General features: G+C 44.3%; 1 protein-coding gene across 3 annotated transcripts in view; it reads left to right on the top strand.

Moving 5' to 3' along the window:
* The window catches only part of TANC1 (tetratricopeptide repeat, ankyrin repeat and coiled-coil containing 1), a 224,372-nt gene that overhangs the window by 206,495 nt on the left and 4,275 nt on the right, over positions 1 to 13,602 (top strand). For all 3 annotated transcript variants that reach the window (XM_083154002.1, XM_083154003.1, XM_083154004.1), the window contains 6 exons: positions 18 to 151; positions 4,297 to 4,420; positions 5,772 to 5,947; positions 9,413 to 9,545; positions 11,133 to 11,224; positions 12,499 to 12,645. In XM_083154002.1, the coding sequence (XP_083010128.1) occupies positions 18 to 151; positions 4,297 to 4,420; positions 5,772 to 5,947; positions 9,413 to 9,545; positions 11,133 to 11,224; positions 12,499 to 12,645 (806 nt within the window). The remainder of the gene's footprint in view (positions 1 to 17; positions 152 to 4,296; positions 4,421 to 5,771; positions 5,948 to 9,412; positions 9,546 to 11,132; positions 11,225 to 12,498; positions 12,646 to 13,602) is intronic.

The following is a 13,602-nucleotide window of genomic DNA, read 5'->3' as shown; positions in this document are numbered from 1 at the left end:
TGCTTTTTGTGCTTCAGCTCTCACAGCCGCTGCCGGTCGGGGGAAGCTGGATGTTTGCGAGTTACTTCTGGACCACGGAGCGATCCTGTCTAGAGTGAATAGACGTGGCATCTCCCCACTGTTCTGCGCTGTGCGCCAAGGATACTGGCAGGTACAGTAATGGAGAATATACATGCTTTTTCTACATGTCATGTTATGAACTGTGACCAAGCAGATATTTGTTTACATTTTGCAAACAAAACTATATAAAAAAAGTTTTGGATGATTGGCAGCCATAGTTACCTGTAGAACAAGTTTCATAAATGGCCACAAATGTTTGTGTTTTATATTGTGTTAGATAATGCATTTTTTAGAAGAAAAAAAAAGGGGGGTGGGGGGTGAGAGCCGGGTCTCTGCAGTTTCCATGCGGACAGCATTGAATCTGCAAAAAACTGCTTCCTAAAAATGTAACCCACTGGCAACGAGCATGTAAACCCACTCCCTGGCAACGAGCACATAAACCCCCTGACAATGAGCATGTTCCCTTCCCATGGTGATGAGCACGTAAAAACACCCCCACAAGCCCCCGGCATTGAGCATGTAAACTGTCCCCTTAGTGCAGGGGTGGGGAACCTTTTTCGTTGCAAGGGCCATTTACAATGTGTAAAAACCTTCGAAGGGCCATTTGCATATTAGGCACTTACAAATCTCAGGAACCGGCTGGCAGCTTCACCCGTCCCGTCCCATGCTGCGGCTGCTGCTGAGCTCTGGCTGCTGTTGCTGAAGACTCCTCTCGCGAGATCTCCTGACCTCTCGTGAGAACCCCCCCCTTCCTTGAAGCATGGGCAAGCCATCGGGAAGGGGGGCGGACCATTGAGCTCCGGTGGCTGTTTACAGCCCACAGGCCGGAGGTTCCCCACCGCTGCCTTAGTGCCTAAACACAGCCCAGTACGTACCTTTGGGATTCTGACCATCAGGGCTCCACTGTCAATACTCTGGCAGTCAGGATCCTGGCTGCATCACCTGCTAGTTAAGTCCTATATTTGCAAAAACAAAATGTTATGATGGTATACAGTACATGACCGGAGATTAATTGTAGAAATTGCTTGCAGGGCAGCCTCTGGCATTGGTAAACGACGCAGTTGAACATTACTCCTGTCCAGAGACCAAATAAAAACACCCCACAAAAATGCTCTGGTATTATTGTAGTCTATGTAAGGCTAATCCAAGGTTATTCACATTTTCTACATTAACCTAACCATCTAATTAGAAAAAAGGGACAGACATGAAGGACGGTCTGCAAAGCAGAGCTTGTGTAACACGGGGAGAACTAATATATTCAGCTTCCCTGAAAGCCCCACTAAAAAAGTGGTGAAATAATATTTAGCACAAGAGGGCTGTGAAAGGACTGTATTTGTCCCTGGAAGACGTTGCCATACAAATTCTAATGAGATAGTCTGGGCCTTTGTGCCTTTGCAGAGTCCCCTCTGCCATTTCCTTTTTATATTTATCCTCTTATAGTGGAGACAGCTATTCATGACACTTCATACAGCCCCGGGACAATACACAATACCTCCATACAACGCCTACTAGTTTTATAGTGTGAGATGCTGCTGGCACCCAGCCAGGTCACAGTATCCGCTCACAATGCATTACAGAACAGCGTGTAACGCTTAGTACATACACACATATCAGTATCTCACAATGCTTTATAGAACAGCGTGTAACGCTTAGCACATACACATATTCAAGCATCTCACAATGCATTACAGAACAGGGTGTAACGCTTAGTACATACACATATCAGTATCTCACAATGCGTTACAGAACAGGGTGTAACGCTTAGTACATACACATATTCCAGTATCTTACAATGCATTACAGAAGAGCATGTAACGCTTAGTACATACACATATTCCAGTATCTCACAATGCATTACAGAACACCATGTAACGCTTAGTACATTCACACATATCAGTATCTCACAATGCATTACAGAACACCATGTAACGCTTAGTACATACACATATCAGTATCTCACAATGCTTTATAGAACAGCGTGTAACGCTTAGTACATACACACATATCAGTATCTCACAATGCTTTATAGAACAGCGTGTAACGCTTAGTACATACACACATATCAGTATCTCACAATGCTTTATAGAACAGCGTGTAACGCTTAGTACATACACACATATCAGTATCTCACAATGCGTTACAGAACAGCGTGTAACGCTTAGTACATATGTTCCAACATTTCACAATGCTTTACAGAACAGTGTGTAACGCTTAGTACATACACATATCAGTATCTCACAATGCGTTACAGAACAGCATGTAACGCTTAGTACATACACATATTCTAGTATCTCACAATGCATTACAGAACACCATGTAACGCTTAGTACATACACACATATCAGTATCTCACAATGCATTACAGAACACCATGTAACGCTTAGTACACACACACATATCAGTATCTCACAATGCTTTATAGAACAGCGTGTAACGCTTAGTACATACACACATATCAGTATCTCACAATGCTTTATAGAACAGCGTGTAACGCTTAGTACATACACACATATCAGTATCTCACAATGCGTTACAGAACAGCGTGTAACGCTTAGTACATACAGTACACATGTTCCAACATTTCACAATGCTTTACAGAACAGTGTGTAACGCTTAGTACATACACATATCAGTATCTCACAATGCGTTACAGAACAGCATGTAACGCTTAGTACATACAAATATATCAGTATCTCACAATGCGTTACAGAACAGCGTGTAACGCTTAGTACATATACATATATCAGTATCTCACAATGCGTTACAGAACAGCGTGTAACGCTTAGTACATACATATATATCAGTATCTCACAATGCGTTACAGAACAGCGTGTAACACTTACTACATACACATATATCAGTATCTCACAATGCGTTACAGAACAGCGTGTAACGCTTAGCACATACACATGTTCCAGTATCTCACAATGCATTACAGAACAGCGTGTAACGCTTAGTACATACACATATTCCAGCATCTAACAATGCATTACAGAACAGCATGTAACACTTACTACATACACATATTCCAGTATCTAACAATGCGTTACAGAACAGCGTGTAACGCTTAGTACATACACATATTCCAGTATCTCACAATGCGTTACAGAACAGCGTGTAAAGCTTAGTACATACACATATTCCAGTATCTCACAATGCTTTACAGAACAGTGTGTAAAGCTTAGTACATACACATATATCAGTATCTCACAATGCTTTACAGAACTGCATGTAACACTTAGTACTGTACATACACATATTCTAATATCGTTTTCTCTCACTAAAAAAAAGATATTCACAACTATTGCAGCTATTTTTCCAGGAATTATGTGCATTCTATGTGTGGTGTGGTTCATTGCAAATAGCGCTCCCACAGACTTTATCAGCAGATACTGTATGTCTGTAGGTTTATCAGCAACATTCCCTCGCAATAATCAATCCTCACGAACCCCACAGCTCTGTGTTCTACATGAACTGCTGATAAGGGAAGATGTTACCTACACTGTGGAACAAGTGTGTTCTGAGTACAGACATGGCCGTGCAAAACTAACAGCGACTGCTGGGTCCAAGTTCTTTTCTATAATGGGAAAGGCTTTGGGATATTTATGAGGTAAATAATGTGTAGTGTAAATATATGAATGCATATCTTCCCTACTTATGTTAGGAATCTCTGATTGCCTGGAGGAATATGCCCGAGGATTATCTTTTATAAACAGTGTATGAGACCAACCTAGATAGGGATTTAGGAGATTTATCATCAGATAAAAACGTATCTGTTCTGTTTGCTGCAATATTGATTTTAAGGAATAATTATATAGATTTAAAAAACAAGAGGTTTATTTGTCTGCCTGTGAACCTTCACTATCGATCCCATTTTAATAAGTATTATAATTCTGACATTTCCTACAGAAGACCTGTAGCATAGAGAGCAGCAGATTGGGGTCTGTATCACGCCTAGCACATTGTGAGAACCCTGTATTTATGACTACTGATCTAGTTGTTCCTTGTGGAGCCAAACAATCTGTATTTAGCACTTGACCAAAGATTGTTGCCTCTCAAGGGGGTAGTTACATCGCTATCCTATTTACATGAGTAAAACTCCTCCTCTGCTGCCTGAAGCTTGCATGCAATGTTGCGTAGGGAGCAGGTAAGCTTGAGGTGAAGGAACATGGAAACAACAAGGTCCTTTACGTTGTCACGTCCTCTGATGTGTCATTTGTCCCTCGCTCCCTGCAGGTGGCCAGACTGCTCATGCAGCACGGCTGTGATGTGAATCTGAGTGACAAGCAAGGCAGGACTCCTCTCATGGTCGCTGCGTGTGAGGGGCATTGTGGGACCGTGGAGTTCCTTCTGTCAGAGGGTGAGAAACAGTCTTCGCTATAAAGAAAAGTAAAATTCTACCACAGTGTGTTATATAGAGCTGGAATCCTACATGGGCAATGGCGGTGGGATTTCAACTGAAACAGAATTGATTTTTGCACTATTATATTGCAATGAAATGTTTTGTTTTGAATATATTTGCTGTGTCATAATGTGGTTTTTAGAGTGTTTAGAAAACGGTACAACAACAACATGGTTCATTTTGCATCTTTTAACCATCGCAGTGCCTGTACAGAGATTCAGACTATCTGTACACATATACAAATGTTGCAATGCAATCTAGCAAAGTAGTTTGGTCACTCGCAGTGTTTCATGTATGCGACTGAGATGCACATTTTGAGAGAGAGACACTTGGCATGGCCAAATCGCCCGGCAAATGGTGCACCAAGAGGGGTTGTTTGGCGAAACTGAAGCCACAATGCATGAGGACACATCTGAACAAAAGCAACAGTGTCACCTTCTGATAATAAGGAGCCATTGCACATGAAATAAATAAAACATCCGTATGTTAGTGCATACATTTTCATTGATTCATTCCAAAATGTCGGAAAAAAATGAATGTTCTCAAAACTTTTTTTCATGTTATTTCCAAAACTACGTTTTTTAAAAGCTTAGAATAATTGAAGGGACAGATCTTGGAGTGTGGGCCATTGTTACGCATGCCTCAGCCTGCACATGCCCAGCCTCCGAGGCTCCTCCCTGCTCTGGTCCCTTATATTATGTACTGTAGTGGTAGTGGTGGTTGCTCTACCACAGAAGAGCAAATTGTATTCAACGGGAAAGTTCCGAGCTTTACATGTGTGTGTGTGTATATAATGAGTGTCCAAACACCAGGCCTGGCCAGTTGCAATTAAATTAACACAATCTCCATATTGTTGGCTCAAGTCCCCCCCGATGGTGGCCTTGCCGAACACATGGGGATCAGAAAAAAATAGGTGTATTATCTTAACACTGTTTTTTTTCCTAGAAAGCTTAATGCTTTTCAGAAAGTAATAGATATGAACTGGCCACTGGGTACAGCACATGGCAGCTCACTTGTAACCAATAAAACAGCTTTAATGGTCCTGATGGGTATCTATATGCTGTTTGGCGATGTCCCCATGTAAATGCTTTATTCTCTTATCTAGCACTACGTCCCCTATTGGCGACTGACTGGATGATAGGGTTTTCAGTGCAATGTGGAAGTTTCCCTGTTATGTGTCTAGGGAATATATTGTATACAGCCCCTTATGTGTCAGGTCCTATGCGCTTTCACTACAGCAGCCGTGTGGGAGAATGATACCTAAGAGCTTGTAGTAGACAGAAATGATGTTTCTTCTTCTTCTCTCCAGACGCCGACATTGCAGCACTTGACAAGGAAGGCTTGACGGCTCTTAGCTGGGCCTGTCTCAAGGGCCACAAAGCTGTTGTCCAGTGCTTAGTAGAAAGAGGATCCACCATTGACCAGATGGACAGGAATGGCCGTACACCGCTGGACCTGGCTGCATTCTATGGAGATGCTGACATTGTAAGCTAAATCATTAAATATTTAAATGATACAAATATGTTGAAAAGTTCACTTAATATATTGGTCTTACTGTACTGTTTAAGCAACCTGACATTATAAACATGGAACTCTGCTACTGAGATTCAAAACTAATCTTCTATTTACATATTGTGTAGATGCCAGCAAAGTACATTCCTGGTGTACAAGCTCCTTTGGCTCTGCAGATACGTGTGTGTGTCTCTTTGCGTGTTCCTGGTAGGAGTTTATCTCCTCTTGCTGGCTGGTATTGTGGGAGCTGGGGGGATATATAGCAGAAGACTGCATTCCCTGTGTTGACATCAGACACATCTACATCTCTACACTTGCTGAAAATAAGCCTCCTCCCCTTGTGCGTGGATGAATAGCCATACTAATCCCTATAGTCTATGGGGGAGAGGTATCACCTTGGAGAGATAAAGTACCAACCAATCAGCTCCTGTCATTTTTCAAAATGACAGACTTTGATTGGTTGGTATTTTATCTCTATAAACTAGATCTTTCTCCAACTTTTTATTTATTTATTTCCAGTTTCTTATATAGCGCAGCATATTCTGTTTCGCTTTACAATTGGAAACAACAGTAATCAAAAAAAAACTGGGTAATAAGAGACAGATATACTGTAGAGGTACATTTCATGCATTAATACTCTTCCTATAAGATAAAAGCCTAATGCTGCTCCCCACCTGTGTGGAGCTCTAAACACGCACGTGTAAGCCGCAACATCCAAAACCCCAACCTCCTAATCCAGCCTTGGTGTCCAACATTTTGACGGGCTTTTAACCCCTTCAGTGGCCCCACTGGGCGAGTTTTTTCTGAGGAGCGCTGCCATAAAAAAAAGCACCACTGTAACCCCCGGGCCCAGGCAGTGCAGCTGAACAGTCCATCAGCCGCTGCCCTGCCCCGGCTGTGTGCAGCGTGACATTACAAGGTCACGCCGCACACAGCAGGAGGGAAGGAGGCAGGGCCGGGCAGCAGGAGCGGGGCTCAGCGGGAGGGGGTGCAGGCAGAGGCACTCCCGCAAATTTTCCGGGTTTGCCAGTCTGCGCACTGGAGCAAAATCCGGAAAATTCTCGGGAGTGCCACTAAAGGGGTTAACTAGTTAATTTATAACCTCTTCCCTCTGGTCATAAGTATTTTACACATACATTTTATAGGTTCAATAGCAGAATTCTTGCAAGAAAAACAAAACTCAAACTTTCAAAAATAAAAGATACTAAATTGTGGTCTGATTACCTGTAGAGGTTGGAACAGGTGACTTTTACCAGAATAGTGAAGACACACATTGGCACTATTCGCTCCTGTTGTAGGTTGGTGACACGAGTGTAAAGAGAACCTGCCACTTCCATACAGTGGAGGCAGCATAACTAGATACTTGCAGGCACTATGGCACAGTGCCCCCATGGGGCCCATGCAAAGACTGAAGGAGTAAAACACCCACATACACTGGGTCAGGGGCGTAACTAGAACTTTGGGGGCCCCATAGCAAAATCTTGAAAAGCCCCCCCCCCCCAACCTCAAGCGACTAAAATGTCCCTTAGTAGGAGAGTGGGGAGCGAGATAGAGAGAGCTGGGCTTTCATGGTTAAGGAGGAAATGAGGGATAAAGTGAAAATAGAGGAGTAAGAGAGAGAGAAGAGCGGACAGGAGAGGACATAAACAGATGGAGAGGGCTAAAATAGACAGACAGGAGGCCACAAAGAGAGAGACAGATGGGAGGGGGCCATGAGAGAGGAATGGATGGGAGGGGGCACAGAGAAAGGGATGGACAAGAGCGGGCACAGAGAGAGGGATGGGCACAATGGGGAAAAGAGAAAGGGATGGACGGGAGGTGACACAGAGAGAGAGGGATGGACAGGAGGGGGCACAAAGAGAGAGGGATGGACAGAAGGGGGTACAGAGAGAGGGATGGACAGATGGGGCAACAAAGAGAGGGATGGGCACAGAGATAGGGACAGACGGGAGGTGGCACAGAGAGGGATGGGCACAAAGGGTGAGGGATGGACAGAAGGGGGCACAGAGAGGGGGATGAATGATGGGGCAACAAAGAGAGAGGGAAGGATAGAAGGGGCACAGAGAGAGAGAGAAAGGCCCTGGGGTTTTAACTTTTTCATATTCAGTTACTGCAGTTTACACAGCCCCTCACTTCCACTCTCACCTGAATGACACAGTATTTCAGTACAGTACCCTTCCTCGGCAGCAGATGCCATGATGCGCGTGGTGTGCAGCACAGCAGCAGCCCTCCTGAGTGTCTCCCACCAAGCGTCCTCCCCCGGCACTTGCAGAAGTCTCCAAGCCCCCACACCGACTCTAGTTGTGGCCTCTCCTATCTCCGTTTCATGTAGCAGCCTCCAACCCCGCTGGACCGTCTCCCGCAGCAGCAGCCTCCAACCTCCACGTGATACCCTCGCGCAGACATACAGCAGTATGCTCGCAGTCCAGCTGGTTCATGCTGTCAGGCACCGGCAGTAGAGCAGGCTGTGCGTGGCTAGCAGAAGCCAAGAAGCGCACTGCTTGTGTTTGTGTATGACCGGCACCGCTGCTGGCCTGTAGAGGATTAAAAAAAAAAATGAAGGGAAAAAAATGTAGAGGGTGCAGGGGATTGCCTCGGGCCCCCCAACTTGCCGGGCCCCATAGCAGCTGCTTCCCCTGCACCCTCTATAGTTACGCCACTGCACTGGGTGCTTCGATGGAGATAGTTCGGACCTCTTGGCTGCGAGACCCAGAGAAACTGCACCCACTGCAACTCTTTAGTTATACCCTTTCATACATGTCAATGGGCATTTTTATTTACCAATCAGAGACTTCCAAATACCTGTAGTATGTTTACATGCATCCTGGGCTGCTAGGTGCCATGCCATTATAAATACGTGTGGTTTCTTGGCAACTTAGGGGGGGGGGTGCAGCCACACCGCCTTGTAAGGTCCAGTCCCCCTCCTCCTGGCACCCCTGCACACATGTCTAAGCAACCTGATACACTCCAGGGGCAGCATCAAAAGGACCACACATTACTATTAACAGGTGTCAAGCTATAACAAATATAACCACAAACAGGGCTGGGGGCTGCATAGGAAGGCTTGGAGGGCCACCTGTTGCCCTTTTTTTTTTTTTTTTTTTAGTAGTAAGAAATGTATTTTTGTTCATTAATAGTTCTAGCAATTCTCCATAACCCATAACACACACAGTGTTATATTCTGACAGCTGAAGGAAGAGTTAATGCTTTGTCATATTTCTGTGCTAATGACTGCAGCCGGGACTGTGCAGGATGGATGTGTTACATTGTGCAAGGTAGAGCAGCAAGGTCACCTACTCTGTAGACGTATGCCCTACTACTGAGCAGATGGTCATTCCTGCTGCATATCCCTTTTATGCCGTCTGCTCCGTGCAGACTCTATGTAATAGGATAGTTTAATGTATGTTGTGTTTAACCCTCTGAATTCCTGGACTACAGGTGCAGTATTTGGTTGATAATGGAGCTATGATTGAACACGTCGACTTCAGTGGGATGCGACCCCTGGATCGGGCCATAGGATGTCGAAACACAGCCGTTGTTGTGACGCTGCTTAGGAAAGGAGCAAAACTAGGTACGGCCGTCCTTTCAGCTAGGGGATATGAATTTATTTTGTTGCAAGAACAGGTCAATCTCGGAATTATTGTACAGTCCCAAACATTAAAGGAGACTTCCTAAGCTGTTATATACCCTGCTTTCCCAATGTTGGCAGATATTTCCGCCATCAGTATTTAATCCCGGATAGTACTTCCCTCATGCTGATTTTACTTTGTTTAAAGTCAAATCTGCATTGTCTGAAACAGCTGCTGGATTGTTGAATCTGTGTCAATTTTCGCCAATCCAAAAACGGACCTTACATTGCATAGGTCGAATGTCAATTTGACCTAATCTTGTCGGAAACAAACTAGATTTCCACTTGGTGGATATATCGCCCGGGAATGAATACCCACATAGTCTCTGAGGCACGTAGAGTAGCTTTCATGTGGGGGTCGTTTCTCTGATCACATTATATATATTTGCTCATGAAAAACACAAAGTCAACCGAATATTGTAAATCTAAGGAACTAGGAATATAAGTATTGGAGTCATTGACACTCATCCAAGCCTCGGGATTTATACACAATAGCATGTTACACAATAGCATGAAATCCACAAGGTTCCTTATAATCCTATCACTACTGGTTATGGCCCTATCACTACGATATGGTTTATTGTTGGACATGTTAGAAGGCATCACCACCACCCAGTAAGAATTGACCAGTATCCTTAAAGTTCCTGGATTTGGGGTTGCTGAATGCTCTCTCTCTCCTCACCCCCCCTTCTTTCCAAGGTTTGTTACATATTTCCTGGGTCGGTTCTTCTTATATGACCATCTTCGGTAAAAAGAATCATGGAACTCTTGGTTTAAATATTAGCAAAATTAGGCCGTGCGTACCAGAGTCATTTCACTCTTTGGTGCTAAAATAATAAAATAAACAAAAAGAAAACCACATCCGTCCTGAACCATCTAAATATATAAGTACTGGATGTGCATGATTTGTGCCCCTCCCAACGAGATCACATTTTAGTTCTGCGTTGTCACTCTGTATAATCTATCTATAATGTGAATGTGTCTAGGCGCTTATCTTGCAGCACTGTAATAAGTTAAGTTGCCTTACCGACATTTATAACAATACATTTAATGACATGAAGCTTCACTTAGGGGAAACTGAGGTCATTTTCCTGTCCTGCTGCCTTATTGTGTGGGCAACATCTGGTGTGTGTACAGACAAGTACAGTAAATGTTCAACACTTGAATTCAAATAGCTGCATTTGTATGCTCACCGCAAAAGACCTATTAAGAAAATAACTGATATTGTTTTAAATATGATGTTATTAATTAGATAAAACAAAAAATGTCATCGCCACATTGTGGAGGCAGACATTTTGCTGCCCAATCCGTTTTCATTATCCTGGTCCGTATCAGTGACTCGTCCCTCTCAGGATCTACAAGCAACCACTGTTGTATACAATGTATTTTATTACCTTAGTGATGTCTCTAGTTTGTAGAGAATGCCTGCTCATGAATATTGAATCACATTACAAAATGGCTGCCACTGCTGTGAAGTAGGTGACACTGTCATTTTTGTCCCACCCATTCAATTTTTCATTTTTTTTTTAGGTAATGCGGCATGGGCTATGGCAACTTCCAAGCCAGATATTCTAATTATTCTCCTTCAGAAGTTAATGGATGAAGGGAATATTCTGTACAGAGTAAGTTAGCAAATGTGTTCCTGTATTGTTTTGCAGACTACCGAGTGGTCTCATACACCATCTTTTTTTGAGCTATATGGAACAATCCTCCTGGTGTGACTTAGGGCTTTCAGACTTGCTCGCTGGGCTGTGAGAGTTTGGCTGGTAAACGCCACCTCGCGCGAGCTCCCCCACCCCTGTGCATGGCTGAGAACACGTTAGCAGCCGTGCACACGTGGAATTCACTCACCATTGTATGATTTCCCCCCTGCTCACAAGCGCTGAGTAAGTCTAGACTTACTTGGCACTGCGAAGGCCACAGGGAGAAGGAGGCTGCTGATGACAGCGGCCCTCCCTCCCAACGGCCAGGTAACGCTGGCTGCCTTCATACAGATGGATGGCACATACGCACAGCGTATTGTGTGCTTGCGCGGTCATCGGATAATTGCTTGTGCTGCGAATTCACAGCACAACGTCCAGGTCTGAATCAGGCCCTTTGACTCTTAGGCTGGTTTCACACACTCCGGCTCCTGCCGGACGGTGAAATCCCGCACGGCCAGGGAGCCGTGCCGCACACATTAGTTGTGAATGGACACTATTGTGTCCATTCACACGGGACGGCCACGGCCCGGCCGCACGGCTGCAGCCGGATCCCACCACTGGAAGGGACGGCTGCCGGGCTGTGGCCATCCCCGCCAGGATAAACTAGTGTGTGCTGCACGGCTTCCTGGCCGTACGTGTTTTCGCCGTCCGGCAGGAGCCGGAGTGTGTGAAACCAGCCTTAATCAAGACAGAGCTCATTTTTTTTTTTTTTTACTTAAACTATACCGTTTTCCCTGTATCTTGCATCTTAATTTTCTAATAGTTTACTAAGCGGGGCAGCACAGCTGTGTAATGGTTAGCGTTACTGCCTCACAGCACTGAGGTCATGGGTTCGATTCCCACCATGGCTCTAACTGCGCAGAATCTGTATATTCTCCCAATTCTTGTGTGAGTTTCCTCTGGGTACTCCGGTTTCCTTCCATAATCCAAAAATATACTGGTAGGCCAATTGGTTCCCAACAAAAAATATCCCTAGTGTATATTTTTATGTACAGGTTCAATTGCAATTGTGGCAGATGTGTTTGCTATATAAATAATTGTTAATAAATACATCATATACATATACACTATACATAATAGTGTAGTAAGTACTTCAGATTATTATAGAACACCACAAACCCTGTGCAATGTGTTAGGCTATTTACATAGCATTATAGATGGAACCCTCCAAACACTGCGCTTGTTTCCTACAGAAGGGGAAGATGAAAGAAGCTGCGCAGAGATATCAGTATGCTCTTAGAAAGTTTCCTCGGGAAGGACTTGGAGAAGAAATGAAAGCGTTTAATGAGCTGCGCGTGTCCCTCTACCTAAATATGTCCCGGTGTCGCAGAAAAACAAACGTAAGTAGATGAGCTTCCTGCAAGGCACGTTTACCTTATGAAGGGACAATGTATATGGTACTTCTAGCAAATTAATAAAACGATGGAAATTACCACTATATCGTTCGTTGGTACAATAGCATCAGAACTGGCTTATACGAAATGCTCGGGACCAAAAGCATTTTGGATAAGGGATTTTTCCGTTTTTTGTTAAAAAAATTTTTAACATACTTACCTGCTCCCCTGGTATTGCCCCGATGGTCCCCCGGCATCCACAGCGGCCTTCAGGATCCTCCTCAGTGGTTCCAGGGGTGCATTGTTCGACGTCACGGCGCACTCCTGCAGTGCACCCCTGGGACCGGAGATGCCACTGAAGAGGATCCTGAAGCTCGTCGGGGGACGTGGTAAGTATGAAAAAAGGGGCAGGGGGAAAAAAAACCTGAAATATTCTGAAAAACCACGGTTTGTGGAATGTTTCGGTTTTTGGATATACTAATAAGGGATACTCAGCCTGTACTGGAATGGGTAGTGTAAGCCCATCAAAACATCACTTGTAATTCTTGTTTCGGTTCATTAAATGCGAAAGGAAATGCTAACCACAGAAGTGTAAAGGTGCCCATACACGTACCAATTACCCGGTACATTTTGTGCTAAAATAGCATTGCCTCGCATGCACAATGCATGCACAACGATGCTATTTTAGCACAAAAAGTACTGGGTAATTGTTACATGTATGGGCACCTTTAGGCATTTGTGAGATTGGTAAGTGGACAGCGCTGATCAGCCATTACCCCGCTGAGTGTTCTCTTTGTGGAAGGGCAGGTGAAGGTCATGCTGATTGTCTTTCAGGAGGAAGCGGGCTCAGATCTCCCTCATTCTCAGGATCCCTCATCTATGTTTTGTGATATGAAGGTACGGGATTCCTGTGCCCCAGTCTGAGATTTGCAGTGTTAGCATTGGATCATATCATAACTCTTG

Source organism: Crinia signifera, chromosome 7, assembly GCF_055691185.1.
Source record: "Crinia signifera chromosome 7, ASM5569118v1, whole genome shotgun sequence".
In the NCBI taxonomy this organism is placed as follows: Eukaryota; Metazoa; Chordata; class Amphibia; order Anura; family Myobatrachidae; genus Crinia; species Crinia signifera.
This window is presented reverse-complemented; position numbering and strand designations above follow the sequence as displayed.